This window comes from Dendropsophus ebraccatus, chromosome 4, assembly GCF_027789765.1.
Source record: "Dendropsophus ebraccatus isolate aDenEbr1 chromosome 4, aDenEbr1.pat, whole genome shotgun sequence".
NCBI lineage: Eukaryota > Metazoa > Chordata > Amphibia > Anura > Hylidae > Dendropsophus > Dendropsophus ebraccatus.
The window spans coordinates 122,506,839-122,524,023 of NC_091457.1; the positions used below are offsets into that span (position 1 = coordinate 122,506,839).

Consider the following 17,185-nt stretch of genomic DNA (forward strand, 5'->3'; position numbering starts at 1 on the left):
TGAACGATTTCTTGCTCGTCGTTTGACCGTTCGCTGCGTCTACATGTACCATTAGCGTTCGAATTCGATCTTTATCGTGTAAATTTGAATGATAATCTTTCCATGTAAACGCAGCATTAGTCTCTGTAATACAGACAGAGTAGTAACCTTTTTAAGTGTTTTTTTTTAATTCTAGAACCACATTGAATATACAACAGTGACTTTTTTAAATACTTATAGTTATGGAATTGGAACATTCTCATAGATGCAAAATTTATCTTTATCATGGAAATTCGAGAATGATTATGTAACTCTTTTGAAAAAAGGGAAGCTTCAGACTACTTTGGATATTATTCTGGTTGTGTTAGTGCATACTTTTGAACTACTGTTAAACTTTACAATTCATGAATTTTAAGAACCCAAGTTCCTGCTGATTTTAATAGGTCGTAGTTTTGTGAATACATTTTCTTTACCTTATAACTGGGTCTCTAGATGATCTTGACACTGCAGCATTGATCGGTTTATATATTCTAGTCTTTGTGCTCAGATATCGTTTTATGGTTTTTCTCCCATATTACCGGTCGACCATCGGTAGAAGCAGACAATTAGTAAGGCTATTTTAATACTGTGAGCGGATTTATTACCTAAGTATCGTTGAAAATGCACCTGGCCGTTTTAAAAGTGTCTCCGCTATTTTAGCATTTTATTACCATCTTGCTCGGGGTTCTATATTACAACACCTACAATTTTCAATGATCACTCTGTACTGCTGTCACCATTGCCTCGGAATATGTTATTGAGTATCATACTGTGTAGTGGTGTGTTAATATTGTTACTTTATGTGTCTTTATGTTGTTCTTATGGTACCTTAGAGTCTAGACTTGTCAGGGTTTTTAAATAAAGCCAGATCCTGAGTAGAAATCTGCATTGGCTATTACATGCATGGGCAGCTTAAATGAGAAATGTATTGGGTGATTACTGTGAGCCGCATTCGGTCCATCGCACCATACTTCTACAGCTGAAGTATAAAGTCCCTATTAGACGCTCTGAGGCCGCCTGTAAGCAAGTGCTGATCTTAGGGCACTAACACATGAAACAATTCTGGGCGATTATCGTTAATCGTATAATCGTATAATAGCTCATGCTGAAAGACAATGATCAGCCAACATGAATAAGAGAACGACATTGATAGCGATGGTCTGCTGGCCATCGCCCTGTGCAATAAAAGTGGACTGCTGCTATCTTCTATGGGCAACCTGGATTACCCAAAGATAGTCCTGGCAGTCTCTCCCTGCTGCTCCGCACTCCCGCACTCCCCAATCGATGTGCGTGCGTGTAATAGCACAAATAGCAAGCGGGGAACGAGGAGGAAGCAATGTAATAGGTCCATGTAATAGGGCCCTTACTGGTTGACTTACTAATTTGCAGACTTCACAATTATTTGGCCGGGCACTACGAAGGATCGCTGAATGATTTATTGGCTCTTTATCGCAACAGTCGACAACCAGTTTTTTTCTTTGGTATGTTAGAGTTTACTTGTTCATCAGCTGATTGTGATTCCTATTACAAAGGGTGATATTGATCTGTCTGATTGAAAATCTCCCCATATAATAGGAGGTATTAGTCTAAAATACTTTAACGTCATTTTCAGTCTAAATTCAACATATTGAGGGATATCTCTAGTGCCCCTCCCAGTTACTATTCTGTTACTTTAGATATGGATAACACCTTATCATACTTGTATATGTGAGATGAGCAATGAGAGGGATGCTACACCTCTGGGACTCAACTAGATTCATACTTAGGGTATAAACCCACACACCGTATACGCAGCTTATTTACTGCTGCGATACGCAGCAAATACGCAGCAAATACGCAATAAACACGCAACAAATACGCAGCAGATTAGATCTAAATAACTGGACACAGCATCAAATCTGCACCACCAAATCTGCTTCAAATCTGCTGCGTTTTTGCTGCGTATCTGCTGTGTATACGGTGTGTGGGTTTGTACCCTTAATCTCAATAATTCTTCAGAACTAAGTTGACTTGCATTGTCTGATGATGACCATATACAGCTGGCAGATGAGATTTTTGAGGCTGTAAGTTGTGTATAGCTTGTATATGGGGCTGCAAGGTATTGTGTAATGCTTGGGATCATAAATTTATGTATGAAATGGTTATTTCAGCCCTATTAGTTTGTTAAAATAGATATGGGAGCCTATGTAACACATTCCTAAAATAAAACCTAATAGGAGGAAAGTACAGTATAGTATCAAAGCTGGCCATGGGACACAAGTCTTCCGTTGGCCACCGTGAATTATTGCCAGTGGTTAAAAGAAATGTCCAGAATCTGTTGTTTTGGCAGACCATTATCTTATGTGTAACCATGTGAACGGACCATGTATGGCAGCACATGGAGCCTGTGTGCCAATATATAGTGCCTACTCGAGACATTGTATTTTCCTCTAGAAGAAATGCTGCACTTAAATACTTTATATCTCCTGTAGCAGGCTATGGTCATTGTATTCCCAATCTATGTAACACAAATCCATAGTATAGCTATGTGTATGAGGGTTGACGTATGTGTTCAGTACTGTAAAAGATTGTTGCAGCATGATGGCGATAAGCGAGCAGTGCTGTAATGCTGCAGCGTATTCTATACAGCCTTTTATAATGCACTGATAATGATATTTTCACAGCAGTGTATTTAAGCCTTGGGTGACAGTCTACCAGAATAACAAGAACCCTGCATGTTTATCTGCCTGTTTTCCCCGCTCTGTAGCAATGTACTATGTATCTTGATGACAGTGTCCTTCCAGCTGATTGTTCTGCATTATTTCTTGCACAGATCCTGATCACTGTCTATGTGCGAAAAATTATGTCCAAATTATTCATAATCTATAGCTAGCCCTATTAAAAGAATCAATGTGTCCATGACATAAAATAAGTGGATACAATAATAATAATAATGCTTTTATTTGTATTGTCTTTAATAAACTTTATGATATATTTCTTCTAAAATTACTTGTGTGGCTCATGTGTGGTTGTTTTTGGTGTTTATTTTATTTATATAGAGCCTTGCTCTGCAGCACTTTACATAGTTTGTCAATTTCGGCTCTCCTATCTTGCTAAAGGCCCTATTCCACCAACAGATCTGACGACAGATTATCTGCCAAAGATTTGAAGCCAAACCCAGGAACAGACTATAACCAGAGAACAGGTCATAAAGGAAAGACTGGATTTCTCCTCTTTTCAAATCCACTCATGGGTTTGGCTTCAAATCTTTGGCAGATAATCTGTCGTCAGATATGTTGGTGGAATAGGGCCTTTAGGGTATGTGCACACTACTGAATCTGCGTGGATAACTTTCCATTTTATGCTCAGGCAGATTTCACTGTCCACCCAAAGAATTGACATGTCAATTCTTTGGGCGGATGACGGAATCTGCCTGAGCATAGAATGGTGCCTATGGGATGGCTGGAAATTCAAGCTGGAGCGCACACGGAATTCACTGGAAGTTATCCGCCCAGATTCCGTATTGTACACATACCCTTATTGAGGGGCAGTGTGAGCAGAGCGCCCTCTGTGAAATGTATAGGGTCTTGTCAGATGCAGCTGATAAAGAAAATAGGGGCTTATACCTTGTAGCTAAGGCTAAAAGTCTGACCTCTGGGACCCCCACTTATTGAAAGAATATAGAGTATGCAATGCTGCTTCATTTTGTCCCCCTACACAATGGTTCCTAGTGGCTTAGGTGATCATACACCTTTAATAGCTGTCAGCCAAACCGCTATTTCTTCTGATACCACCATACACCTAAATGTGGGACCAAGCAGTTAAAAACCCAACATGTCGACAGCTCATGTACAATCATCTGTTGGAGGTGAGATACCATCAGTCAGCTGGTCTCACTGAAGAAGGCGGGTTCAGCTGAATTGTGGCTAATGTGTATGGATGCCAATAATTGCGAATATTGCGTCCTTCAATACACAAACATGGTGGCTGTAAGTGCTTTTCTGTGGGGATAGAGTGTGTAGGGTATTTTGGTGGGCATCATACCCCACTTTCAATCTCACAATTGGTTGGAGTCCCTTAAGTCAGACCCCCACCGTGGTTGCACATTGTAGCAATATACCATCACTATTTAAGATGGCAAAGAACCTTTAACTAAAACCCGTTTGATTTTGTGGGTCACATGTAATTCTTAAGTCTGTACATATAGGTTTCTATAGCTGCTGTATTGCCTCTCTGTATAATTAGGTTCTACAGGGCTATAATATAATCATATGTATGAGGTCATCTCTGGCTATAGAACCCATGCAAAGTTGGGGGATGGGAGTAATATAGTAATATAAAAAATAAAAAAAAAAGAAATTGTGTCCTAGACTCCATGTTTTGTACAAATTCTTGCAAAATGCAAATAAATGTAATTGTTAAAAATTAAGCAAATATTTTTGATGCATTTTTTAAAAATAGATTTCAAATTTCTTCTTTCCGAATAAGGAAGTTAGTATTGATTGTGGGAGAAAGTAGATGCTGCCCCCCTCCCCTTCCACACACTTTTGTCTGCTCCAGCTGCCATCTCTTGGGTCTCGGGTCTGGTTGCCTGGTTACCAGAGTTTCCTCAAGGCAGCTTCTGAATAGCGAACGTTTGCAAGTTTGTGATGTCTGCAGACAGATTTCTCTACTCTGTGCTCTGGCTTCTTGCAGAACAATCATTTGACAATAAACATGTGCAATGTACAAACAGTATATTATCACTCGTCTTCTGCAAATACAGTGCCTGAGATGGTCTAATGCTCTTGCCTGGCACCACCAGTGGGGAGGTAGATTTTACGGTTATCATGGATCTTATTGCCCTCACCTGCTAGTAATTCCCCTGGACATTTTGGTTTGGAGCTATGTGCATATATCTGATATCATTATATTGGCAGTGTGATAAGCAGGTCCAGGTGTCGGTGTTGGCAATAGAGTTGTGGTTGGCCCCTTGTACTTCCAACCCTCACCCCGACAGATGTAGAACATGCTTTCTCTGTTATTAGCCCATAAGCCCGATAGGCCTTGATATCTGCCCATTTTTCTGGTGCTGACACCCACTCTGGTTAAAGGAGTTCAGTTTAAATGTCTCCATACACCTTATACTTTAGTCGGCTGTTCTCACTGCTTGTGATGTATATGGTATATGACTCGCCGGTATATGGTGTGTGCTGCTCTTCTGACCAACCACTGACTATTGATGTTGGCAGAGATAGGGGTTGGGCATAATGGAAAATGATTGCCTGACCCCTTTGTTCTGAGAGAGATGAGCCACAGCTAGAGCTCTTTGGCTGCGGATTAACCCTCTTCTCCTTATAAACTGCACAGGAACTCTCATCCATCGCGTAACGCTCCTGTGTATGGGGAGGATGTGAGAGATACTATAACTCAGTGATTTTCAACCAGTGTGCCGCGGGGAAAGTTCCCCAAACTATGGTGCCCCTGTGAAACAGGAGAAAACAATTGGGGATGGGGGAGAAACAGGGGAGAGAAGCAGGGGGAGAGAAACATGGGGATGGGGTAGAGAAACAGCGGAGAGAAGCAGGGGGGAGAGAAGTTTGGTGGAGAGAAGCACGGGGGAGAGAAGCAGGGGGGAGAAGTATGGTGGAGAGAAGCACGGGGGAGAGAAGCAGGGGGGGAGAAGTATGGTGGAGAGAAGCACAGGGGGGGGAGAAGAAAACAGGCCCAGGTTTCACACTGAGTGAGTATAAATACATTTAGAATCTATATTATTAACTATGTATTAAATATGTATAATATGTACTGTTTTAGTGTCATTTTGTGCCATTTTGGTTGGTGGTGTGCCCCGGGATTTTTTAAGTATAAAAAGTGTGCCGCGGCTCAAAAAAGGTTGAAAATCACTGCTATAACTAATGGCTGAACAATCATTTGCTTGTCAATTAAAGGTGGCCATACATCTTCAGTAACGGTCAGCCAGTGGTTATCTCTCCCATCCTCCCCATGTACAAAAATGTTTGGTAAAATTGAACATTCATGTGTCCCCTATGGGGTGTGGAGGGTTAAGCCACAGTGAGACTGCATTTTCTATGATTTATTCCTCCTAGAACAATAGAGTTATGGTGCATTTACACAGGCAGATTTATCTGACAGATTTTGGAAGCCAAAGCCAGGAATGGATTTGAAAAGAGGAGAAATCTCAGTATTTCCTTTATGACCCATTCCCTGTTTATGGTCTGTTCCTGGCTTTGGCTTCAAAAATCTGTCAGATAAATCTGCCTGTGTAAACACACCATTAGTTAGTAAAAATCCAGCATGTCTCACCCTTCTCTCCACTGACGACATCTGTCATTAGGTTGCCTTACACAATCAGCTGTAGTCTTAGAAGGCGGCTAGTTCAGATGACTTTAGTCCAAGGTGTCCCTAGTAGTTGAGTGATTTATTTTAGCCTAAACTAAGATTGGAACTGTTGCGATGAAAAACTATATGGAAAGATTTGTATATTTTTCTGTATATTGGACCTAGTCCTGATTTTGGCTATAAATACTGACCAAAACAATATTTGAGCACACCCAGAAAGACTGTTTACACAAAGCGATCTGCAAATGTTTAGCAAACGAACGACGATTTGTGAACATGTTGAAAGATCAAAATGAACGATTTTTCCCTCGTCGCTTAATTGTTTGCTGTGTTTACACAGAACGATTATCGCTCAAATGTGATCGTTATAGCGAAAATTTGAACGATAATCATTCCGTTTAAACGCAGCATTAGACTATGTAATAGAGACATAGACAGTTGGCGCGGTTGTTCAGACATTACAGTATTTGGGAATGTGGTGCACTTTATGGAGCTTTATGCATACAGTACCTCAAAGGTGTCCCTCAACTATTCATGTGTATGGATATGCTTGACAATGCGCCATTCTTTGCCCATCCATGAAGATGGGAGGCAAGTTGTAAACCTGTTTTTTCTGTTTGTCATTGAGAAAGGGTTGAATGGGGTTCAGCTTACTGATAGGCATGGGGTGTGGTACTTATTTGTCCTTGGCTAATCCTACACCTCACTGACCTGCAATTCATATAGAGTATTGTAAATACCTTCTTATGTCAGGGTATTGGACAGGGTATTAATGGGTACAGTAGTTTGTGAATGACCAGTTGCAAATAAACTAATCTTAAGGTTACAAACCCACTTGCCGCATCTGCAGCGAGTCTCCTTGCTGTGTTTTTGCAGGGAGACTCGCTGCAGATCCCGGCCCTATACTTTCAATAGCAGAGAAACTCGCAGCAGGGATGTACATCCCTGCTGCGATTTTGTCTGCAGCCCGCTCCATTAACCCCCCGGCCATTATACATTACCCGGTCCCCGTTCCTGCTTGCTTCGGGGCTCCCGGTGTCTTCACGGCCCGCCCGGCCAATCAGTGCGCTGCGGCGGGGCAGCGCACTGATTGGCCGGGCGGAACGTGCCGGGAGCCGCTGAAGCAAGCAGGAGCCTGGATCAGGTAATTTATATCCTGCCCGCCCCCCTGCAGCCCCGATCTCCCCCGGCCGCACGATCGTCCCCAGCCCCGCAGCCCCCAGCCGCACGATCGCCCCCAGCCCCTGGCCGCACGATCGCCCGCAGCCCCCGGCCGCACGATCGCCCCCAGCCCCGCAGCCCCCGGCCGCACGATCGCCCCCAGCCCCGCAGCCCCCGGCCGCACGATCGCCCTCAGCCCTGCAGCCCCCGGCCGCACGATCGCCCCCAGCCCCGCAGCCCCCGGCCGCACGATCGCCCCCAGCCCCCGGCCGCACGATCGCCTGCAGCCCCGCAGCCCCCGGCCGCATGATCGCCCGCAGCCCCCAGCCCCGCAGCCCCTGGCTGCACGATCGCCCGCTGGGGGCGATCGTGCGGTCGGGGGCTGCAGGCGATCGTGCGGCCGGGAGCTGCGGGGCGATCGTGCGGCCGGGGGCTGCGGGGCTGGGGGCGATCGTACGGCCGGGGGCGATCGTGCGGTCGGGGGCTGCGGGCGATCGTGCGGCCGGGGGCGATCGTGCGGCCGGGGGCGATCGTGCGGCAGGAGGCTGGGGGCGATCATGCGGCCGGGGGCTGCGGGGCTGGGGGCGATCATGCGGCCGGGGGCTGCAGGGCTGGGGGCGATCGTGCGGCCGGGGCTGGGGGCGATCGTGCGTCCGGGGGCTGCGGGGCTGGGGGCGATCCTGGGGCTGGGGGCGATCATGCGGCCGGGGGCTGCGGGGCTGGGGGCGATCGTGCGGCCGGGGGCGATATACATTACCTGATCCCGGCTCCTGCTTGCTTCAGCGGCTCCCGGCACGTTCCGCCTGGCCAATCAGTGCGCTGCCCCGCTGCAGCGCACTGATTGGCCGGGCGGACCGTGAAGACACCGGGAGCCCCGAAGCAAGCAGGAACGGGGACCGGGTAATGTATAATGTCCGGCGGCCGGGGGGTTAATGGGGCGGGCTGCAGACAAAATCGCAGCAGGGATGTACATCCCTGCTGCGAGTTTCTCTGCTATTGAAAGTATAGGGCCGGGATCTGCAGCGAGTCTCCCTGCAAAAACGCAGCAAGGAGACTCGCTGCAGATCCGGCAAGTGGGTTTGTAACCTTAAAGTGAGCTATATGATCTAGTTCACTTTCCTGGCAAAGATTAGTTAATCATGAACTAAAGCCAAGGGGTGACGATGAGCTCTTTCTCTGTCAAACTGTGTGTGTGTTTGTGTGTGTGTGTGAGAGTATGTTCATCTAGCTTACCTGTTGTGATAGTCATCTTAGCCCAGAGCTTTAAGTGACTCTGTACCCACAATCTGTCCCCCCCAAACCACTTGTACCTTCGGATAGCTGCTTTTAATCCAAGATCTGTCCTGCGGTCCGTTTGACAGGTGATGCAGTTATTGTCCTAAAAAAATACTTTTAAACTAGAAGTCCTGTGCCAAACGGGAGTATTTGTGCCCTAACTTTGCACAACCTCTCTGTCCCTCCTCCCCACCCTCTTCATCATTAAGAGGTTATCCAGCGTGGGGGCACTTTTTTGGGGGGACCGGGGAGGAGGTGGCTGAAATAAAAGATGTCCACTTACCTCCCCGGTTCCAGCGGCGGGTCCCGCATCATGGTACTCCGGTGCCCGGTTCCCGGCCGCTTCCTGGTGTCTGACGCCACCCGAGGCGCTACGTCTCAGGGCCGCTCAGCCCCTCAGTGAAGGAGGCGGGATCCGAGCAGACTTCAAACGGATCCCACCTCCTTCACTGAGTGGCTGAGCGGCCCTGAGACGTAGCGTCTCGGGCGGCGTCAGACACCAGGAAGCGGCCGGGCACCTGAGCGCCGTGATGGGGGACCCGCCGCTGGAACCGGGAAGATAAGTGGACGTCTTTTATTTCAGCCACCTCCTCCCAGGTCCCCCCCAAAAATTGCCCCCATGCTGGAGCACCCCTTTAGGAATTCTCCAGGCAGATTGCCTCCTATTCCCCACCTGTGGCAGCCCGGCACATGGGCTGGATCGTTAAGGACCTGTACAATGTTCAGCATGGAAAAAATGTTTCAGTGGCATTCCTAATGATGAAGAGGGTGGGGAGGAGGGACGGAGGGGTGGTGCAAAGTTAGGGCAGGGGTGGTGCAAAGTTAGGGCACAGATACTCCTGTTTGGCACGGGCTTAAGTTTAAAAGTATTTTTTTAGCAAAATAACAGCATCACCTGCCGAACGGACCCCAGGACAGATCTTGGATTAAAAGCAGCTATCTGAAGGTACAAGTGGTTTTGGGGTGGGGGGTGGGGGGGGCTAAGATTGTTAGTACAGCTTTCAATCTTGTTGCCAGCACTGGCTCCTGTTTCCTCACTCTGTGATATGTTTCTAGGTCCCTCATACATTCTCCATGCATCAGTACCTCTAGTCACCATAGGTGTCACTGGTGAGCTGAGTCATATGCAAGTGAGTGAACTAGACTCTCCTGGTATTTAGCTCAACAGCTCACTGATCAGCTCCCTCATACATTCACTATGGGTCAGTACCTCTAACTACCATAGGTGTCACTGCTGAGTTCAGTCATATGCATGTGAGTGAACTAGACTCTACTGTAGTTCACAAATCACATTATGATCCATCACCTATGAGGCTCCTTGAGACACAGAACTGTAAGCTGCAGCCATGATGGAGCTTATACTGTATTTCTGTTTACTCCACCAAGTAACTTGATCCTCTCCATCCGCTAAGTAAAAATGCAATGTGAGTATGAGGGGTATGACATGCCATATTACTCCAGGTAGGGGGGGCAGTAACTTTAAAAGCAGAAAAAAACAATCAGATTGTGTGTAATAAATTACATAATACATTACATAATAAATAATACAAAAAAAAGTACATAAAATGATAATTTACAGAATTCAGTATGACACTATAAGCTTGTTATACAATAAGTGATTACATTTACACAAATAAGAACTAATGAAATATATTATCCAAGCAGCCAACACTAAAGGCCCTGAATGTAATAGACAAGATCTGTTTGTAGTGACTTCTTATCAGTATACCAGAGACCTAGTGAGCCGGTCTTTTGAACTAGTCTTTTAAATTAACTAGTTCATGGGTCCATTTACACAAAAAGATTATCTGACAGATTATCTGCCAAAGATTTGAAGTCAAAGCCAGAAACATACTATAAACAGAGATCAGGTCTTAAAGGAAAGCCTGAGATTTCTCCTCTTTTCAAATCCACTCCTGGCTTTGGCTTCAAATCTTTGGCAGATAATCTGTCAGATAATCTTTCTGTGTAAATGGACCCCATAGTGAACTAATCCACCTAATGAACTAGATATTCCATCACTATTGCACAGGTTTAGATAGTATACTCTTAGTTTAGAAGGACAAAAGTATATATTGTTGTTAATGTAAAAGGCAATGTTATCTTTACACCAGACTTCCAAAAAATAAAAAAGAATCCACCTTTGACTTATCAGTCTACAGAATATTATCCCAAATGTTTAGGGGTCATTTCTTTCTTTCTTTCTTGGGGGGGGGGGGGGGGGGGGGGATTTACTCTGATGTTTCCAACACCCACCCTATGTAAAAGCTTCTGTTTTGCATGATTTATTAGGATCCACGCACCTATTAGTATATCAGGCATTGAAGCAGTTACCCAGGTGCCCCACTTCTTAAATCTATGCTAGCTCTAAGCTAGAGTCTGTTTTAGCTACAATTTACACCAATGCTGAGGTGAAAATTGCTCACTTTATACCAAGGTCCACCAACTTAAAATTTAAAAAGTTGCACATTTTGGCTGGGTTCACACTACGTAATTTTCCGGCCGTAGCCCGCTCGGTGAATAAGCGGCCGGAGATTTACGTAGTTTGCGTACAATGGAAAGTATAGGATCTGCGGCTGCACAGTTCACACTACGTAAGAACTTACGCCCGGATCGTACGCGGCGCCGTAAAAAAATGAACCAGACCATTGTTTCGGGATGGAAATGATGTAACTTACGCCCATAGCTTAACATGCGGTCCCGTACGGAGTGGTGATTTCTTCATTTTTACACTTTGATTTGCCGATCCAAAAGGTTCTGTAGGGTGTCCGGGGCTAGCCGAAGATATCCAAGTAAAAGACCGCTGTCAGATCGCTACGTACGCCGCTCGGGAAGCGTACGTAGATTACGGGCGTAAGTTCGCGGACCGTACGTAGCCGGCCGCAACTTGTGTAAATCCCGGCCGGAGATGTCTGGCCGTGAAAAATATGCGGCCGGACATATACGTAGTGTGAACATAGCCTTTATGTGCAACAGGGTGTTGCTTTAAGGGGTTATCTAGGATTTGAAAAAGCACCACCTCTGTCCTCAGGTTGTGTGTGGTACTCCAATTCACTTTAATGGAACTAAACTGCAAAACTTACACCCAAAGACAATGGTGGTGCTGTTTCTGAAAGAAAGCAGACAAATATTTCTACGCCAGGACAACCCCTTTCAAGTATTGCAACTAGTCTGTGCCTATTGCAGATGTTGATAAATTTCCCCTTTATGTTCTCTTTGGTCAGCATTGATTTGTGTCTTACAGACCCCCCATGGATGCCATAGTCTTAACTTGTCTGTCTTATTGTCAGTCTTCTGCTAAATTGACCTTGACCGCACCGTTTTTTGGATGATTGAATAGGTTATGTCATTTTGTCACCTCCTAGAGTTGTGGAAGCAATCTTGGTGACATCTGGGAAGGTTTACCACTATGGCTTGTAGGATACCTGGAGCCTTCAGATCCCTTTTACACTGTGAGAACTTTGGCCGTCCACAGACGCAAACAAACACTGACCAGCAAGACACAAGGCACCATAAATCACATGGCAGGGCTGCACGAACGAACGCTGTGTGGCCATTAGCAGTCATTGTTATCAACTACACGCCTCTTGTTTTATACAGACCGATATAGATAAATCTTAGCCACACTAAAGATGCGATCAGCTGAGCAGTGGTTTTCCAGGGCATGCTCTGATCACTGGCACCTTTACATTGGCCATATGAGCCTTTCTAGCCGATTGGCCTGTGTGAAAGGGCCCTTAGCAATGGCTTTGTACCCTTTCCAACGTAAATTTGCATAAATAGGGGGTAAGTACTTTTTTACACAGGGCCAAGTAGGGCAGAACAGTATTTTTTAGTTAGTTTTTTGGGACATTAAACAGTGGTGTAGCCACCATGGAGGCGGGTTACGCTGGGGCATGGGCCCTATAGCAGCTGGTACTAGCAGCCACTCGGGGGCTCTCACAGATCTCCCCCCCAACCTATATACCCCTCTAATATGTATATAATACCCTTATATATAGCTCTAGTATGTATATAATACCCTTATACCCCTGTATATATGTATATGTATGTATGTATATAATAACCATCATATGTATATAGTAGAGTGGTATACATGAGGGTATCATATACATGTTTGGGAGGTATATATGTATTAGTATTATATACATATTAGAGGCAGTGGCGTAGCTACCATGAAGGCAGACCACGAAACTGCTATGGGGCCCAGGCACTGAGTTTACATGCAAAAATAGGAGAAAAAGAGAAGGAGGGAAATACTTTTTATAGCCCTCTATTCTGATGCCAGATAGGAATGTGGGATCCCTCTTGATTAACTCAGAAATTTTGTTGAAGTGACATCCAGAGCAGCGCTTGCCTCCTTCTACACAATGATTTATCTTGGGCCTACAGAGTCCTTTTTTATATGTTTTCAAACAGAAGGGAGAAAAAAACCCTCCTTCCATGTTAAAAGAAATGAGAGCAGCTTGATAATGTGGGTCATTTCTTCCTTTCTTCAGTTCTCCGGGTGAAAGGGGTAATGAATTTTATATTTTCTGTCGGGTACACACTAAATCTGACATCACATTGTATAAAAGCTCTCTTGGACCAGGATTGCTAATTGAAATTCGCAGCGAGATGAAGTTTTGCTATTCAGCCCAGCTGCCTTTTGTTTTAAATCTCTGCAATGAATGATCTTCAACAATGCACTCCTCAATTCTCCCAGTAAATGCAACTCAAGTAACCCAGAAGAACAAAGAATCTCTCTCTTGGCCATGCCTGGAAATCCAGTAGCAGTTCCCCCACCCATACTCTTAGGACTGAGAAATTGTGGGGTCTTCCAATGAAAAGGAAGGGTATAGAAATAAGTATAGGATGTAGTTTATTTAACAATATGTTTCTTGTTGCCTAGGTAACTATTATGGGACACCGAAACCTCCAATCCAGCCCGTTGATGGGAAAGTGACTTCCGGTAATGCATTACAAAACCCTTTCTCCGGTGCGAAGCAGTCGACCCCTAAACGGACAAAGTCTTACAATGATATGCAAAATGCTGGCATAGTGCATAACGAAAATTACGAATACGAGGATGAGGCTCCTGAGATGAACAGTAGTTTTACAGGTAAAATCATCTGTGGTCACATGTTTATCAAGGTTTTCAGGAAGGAAATACTGGAAAATGCGACGATTCTTTTTAGTGTAGCTCCAGGTCCTTATTCTTGGAAATACAGAAATGCCCCATTTCATTGCATTGTGCAATTGCATTTATTTAAAGGGGAAATACAGGTAAAATTATATTATAGGCCACAGGCTCTTTAAATAAGCACGACCCCTTTAAAAAAAAGATGTCCAATAAAAATAAAATATGATATGGGATGAATATTGGGCATCCATTGGTGGAGTCGATCAATGTCAGAAGAGAAATCAAAGTCATTTAATTTCTATCACAAATAAAATTCTTATTGAAATGAAAAAGTTTACTAAACGTAAATTGTTCAGATTTTCGGTAACAAACATCTCTAAGGAGGTTTTAGTTACGATCGTTACTGCGATCGCTATTGCGATAGTTACTATGATTCATCTGATCCCAGCAAAACAATGAACAATGTGCAATTACACTGAACGATTAATAAAAAAATGTGGAACTACAGTGAACGAATGTGGAATTACAGTGAATGATTAGCAAATGATTAACAATAATTTTAGGTTCAGATCTAAATCAACGACACATAAACAATTTTTCGATAGTTGCTTGCAATTACACAGAATTACACAGAACGATTGTTTAAATTCAAACGATATAACAATTTTTTGTATGATAATCGTCCCGTGTAATAGGGCCCTTACTCTCAGCTCATTCTGGGTAGGAGTCTAATGGGTGGTCCTGATCAGTGGCTGACAATTACTTATTACCACTGCACCGCCCACCAGACTCCTAAACTGAATAAAATACAAAATTTACTCTCTAAAATTAGTCCGCTGAGGTCTGTCTGCTTTATAACATTCTAGATTGTACTGCATTCTCATTGGAAAAGGTTCCCTTTAAATGGGTTATTCAGGTGTAGAGAAACATGGCTGCTTTCTTCCGGAAACAGCACTACTCTTGTCCTCATTTTGCATGTGGTTATTGGTGCTCTTTTTCATTGAAGTAAAAGGAGCGGCACAGCAGACCGCTGCTAGATGCTATGGGGCTGCCCGGACGATCTAGCAATCACCCGGGCAGACCCCCCCCCCCCCCGCACCTTTCCGCAGCCGACCCCCACCACCCCGGCTTTCACCGCCTCGCTGCTGCCGCATGTGATAGCTGACAGCGCTCGTTTGTTCCTCATAGTTGCCCCATGGAATAGAGGCTTTAGAGAGAGCTCATATTCTTTCTTGCAAAACCTAAATAACGTCTTTAAGTTTGGAAGAATAAATGTTGAAAAACGGCTTTTTAGCTGTAAAAAAATAACAAACTACAACTCCCAGCATACCTGTCTCCTGCTTATAGAAAGTGTGACTAATCTGTATGCTAATGACTTTTTTCAGATGTGTTACTTGCACTTTCCAAACGCATAGTAATCCGAATGTCACTTCATAGTGGCACATTAGCGCTTTAGTAACACTTAGTAACTTATCAACATAAGTGAAAGAGAATCTAGAAACTGCGATTGTGTTTACTGTGTCAGACCTTCATGTGTCCAAAGAAGAGGAGGAAGCGTTTAGGCCATTGTGAGACCTCTGCAAGGAGCAGCAATAGTCTGTCGTACAACACCGCTATTATCTACAGCAAACAATAGAGCGACCCTCTTCTTATTGTTCCACAGAAACTATGAAGTGAGACTCTGCCCGAGAAAACAACATTGTGAGAATGTGGGCGGAGAGCCAGGTGGCCTCGATTATCTGCTACATGTATAGAAAGATTGTTAATTGTCCTTTAAGAAGGAATTGCCACCCCAATAAAGTAACATAATGGCCCTGATATACTGATGTCAAATCTGTTAGTTTCTAGGTTTCTAAACATGTTCAGACCTAACACAACACTTTTCTTAGGGTCCTATTACACAGAGCGATTATGTGCAAAATCGGGCGAATATAATAAAGACAATAATCAGCTGAGTAATGAGCATTCATTCGCTTATTGGCTGATCTTAGTCTTTGTCTTTGAACACGTTTAAAAATCATCAGCCACCAGCCGTGCATCGCTCCATGTAATAGTTGATGTGTGGCCTTGTCTCTGCAACCCCAGCTGACTGCAGCCACTGATGACACTTTCAAATCAGTCTTTACAAAGACAGCCTGCTCAGCCAATCATAGCTGAGACAGGATAGCGCCGCAGTCAGTGATTGGCTGAGGGGGCTGTCACTGTAGAGACTTGTTTGGAAGTGTTATCAGTGGCTGCAGTAAGCAGAGGGTGCAGAGACAAGGAAGGAGGACACCAGGGGATTTCCGAGAGGTAAGCATAGCTTCTTTATCATATTATTATTATTATTATTATTATTATTATTATTATTATTTTATTTTATTTATTTTTTTTATATCTAAAGAGTACCCCTTAAAAGCAGGGGCTGCACGTACATCGCTAATGGTGTCTGTGCAGCCCTTGTTGCACAATCTTAACCCCTTGTAATCACTTAAAGCAGCATGGCCTTGGTGATTTTCAATTTTACTGACACATTTATAATGGGTTACACTCCAGAGTCTGGCACATGTTGTTTGCACTTTGCTGACCAACTTTGAAGTAATCATTTTTATAGCCATATGCAGTGTTCCAAAATATGTGACAGGTGATAGAAAGGGAGTTACTTTAAAGGGGTTGTCCAGCGAAAATCTTTTTCTTTCATATCAACTGGTGTCAGAAAGTTATATAGATTTGTAATTTACTTCTATTAAAAAATCTCATGTCTCCCCATACTTATTAGCTGCTGTATGTCCTGCAGGAAATGTTGTTTTATTTTCAGTCTGACACAGTGCTCTCTGCTGACATCTCTGTCTGAGACAGGAACTGTGCAGAGCAGGAGAGGTTTTCTATGGGAATTCATAGAAAACCGAGACAGAGTTCTTATCTCGGCCTGAGATGTCAGCAGAGAGTATTGTACCAGACTGAAAATAAAACAACACTTCCTGCAAGACAAACAGCAGCTAATAATTGTGGGAAGAAATTAGATTTTTTTAATAGAATTCGATTAAAAATCTATCTAACTTTATGATATCAGTTGATTTGAAAGAAAAAGATTTTCACTGGATAACACCTTTAAGACTGAAAAGTGGCTACAGAGAGCCTTTCTTGCTTTGGAGGACATATCTCATCCTTGTATTATATAACCAGACCATTGATTTTAATAGGAATAGTGTAATGCTTAATTTGGCCTGTGGCGGTGCTGATTTGAACACTTGCTGTTGGGTTTCCATATAGATAACAGCTGATCACTTGGAGTTTCAACACTGTAATCTG

At 44.0% G+C, this 17,185-nt stretch overlaps 1 protein-coding gene across 7 annotated transcripts in view; it reads left to right on the plus strand.

The window, feature by feature from the left end:
• Nucleotides 1–17,185, plus strand: part of MAGI1 (membrane associated guanylate kinase, WW and PDZ domain containing 1) — a 432,174-nt gene that overhangs the window by 325,687 nt on the left and 89,302 nt on the right. For all 7 annotated transcript variants that reach the window (XM_069966917.1, XM_069966921.1, XM_069966920.1 and 4 more), the window contains exon 4: nt 13,664–13,873. In XM_069966917.1, the coding sequence (XP_069823018.1) occupies nt 13,664–13,873 (210 nt within the window). The remainder of the gene's footprint in view (nt 1–13,663; nt 13,874–17,185) is intronic.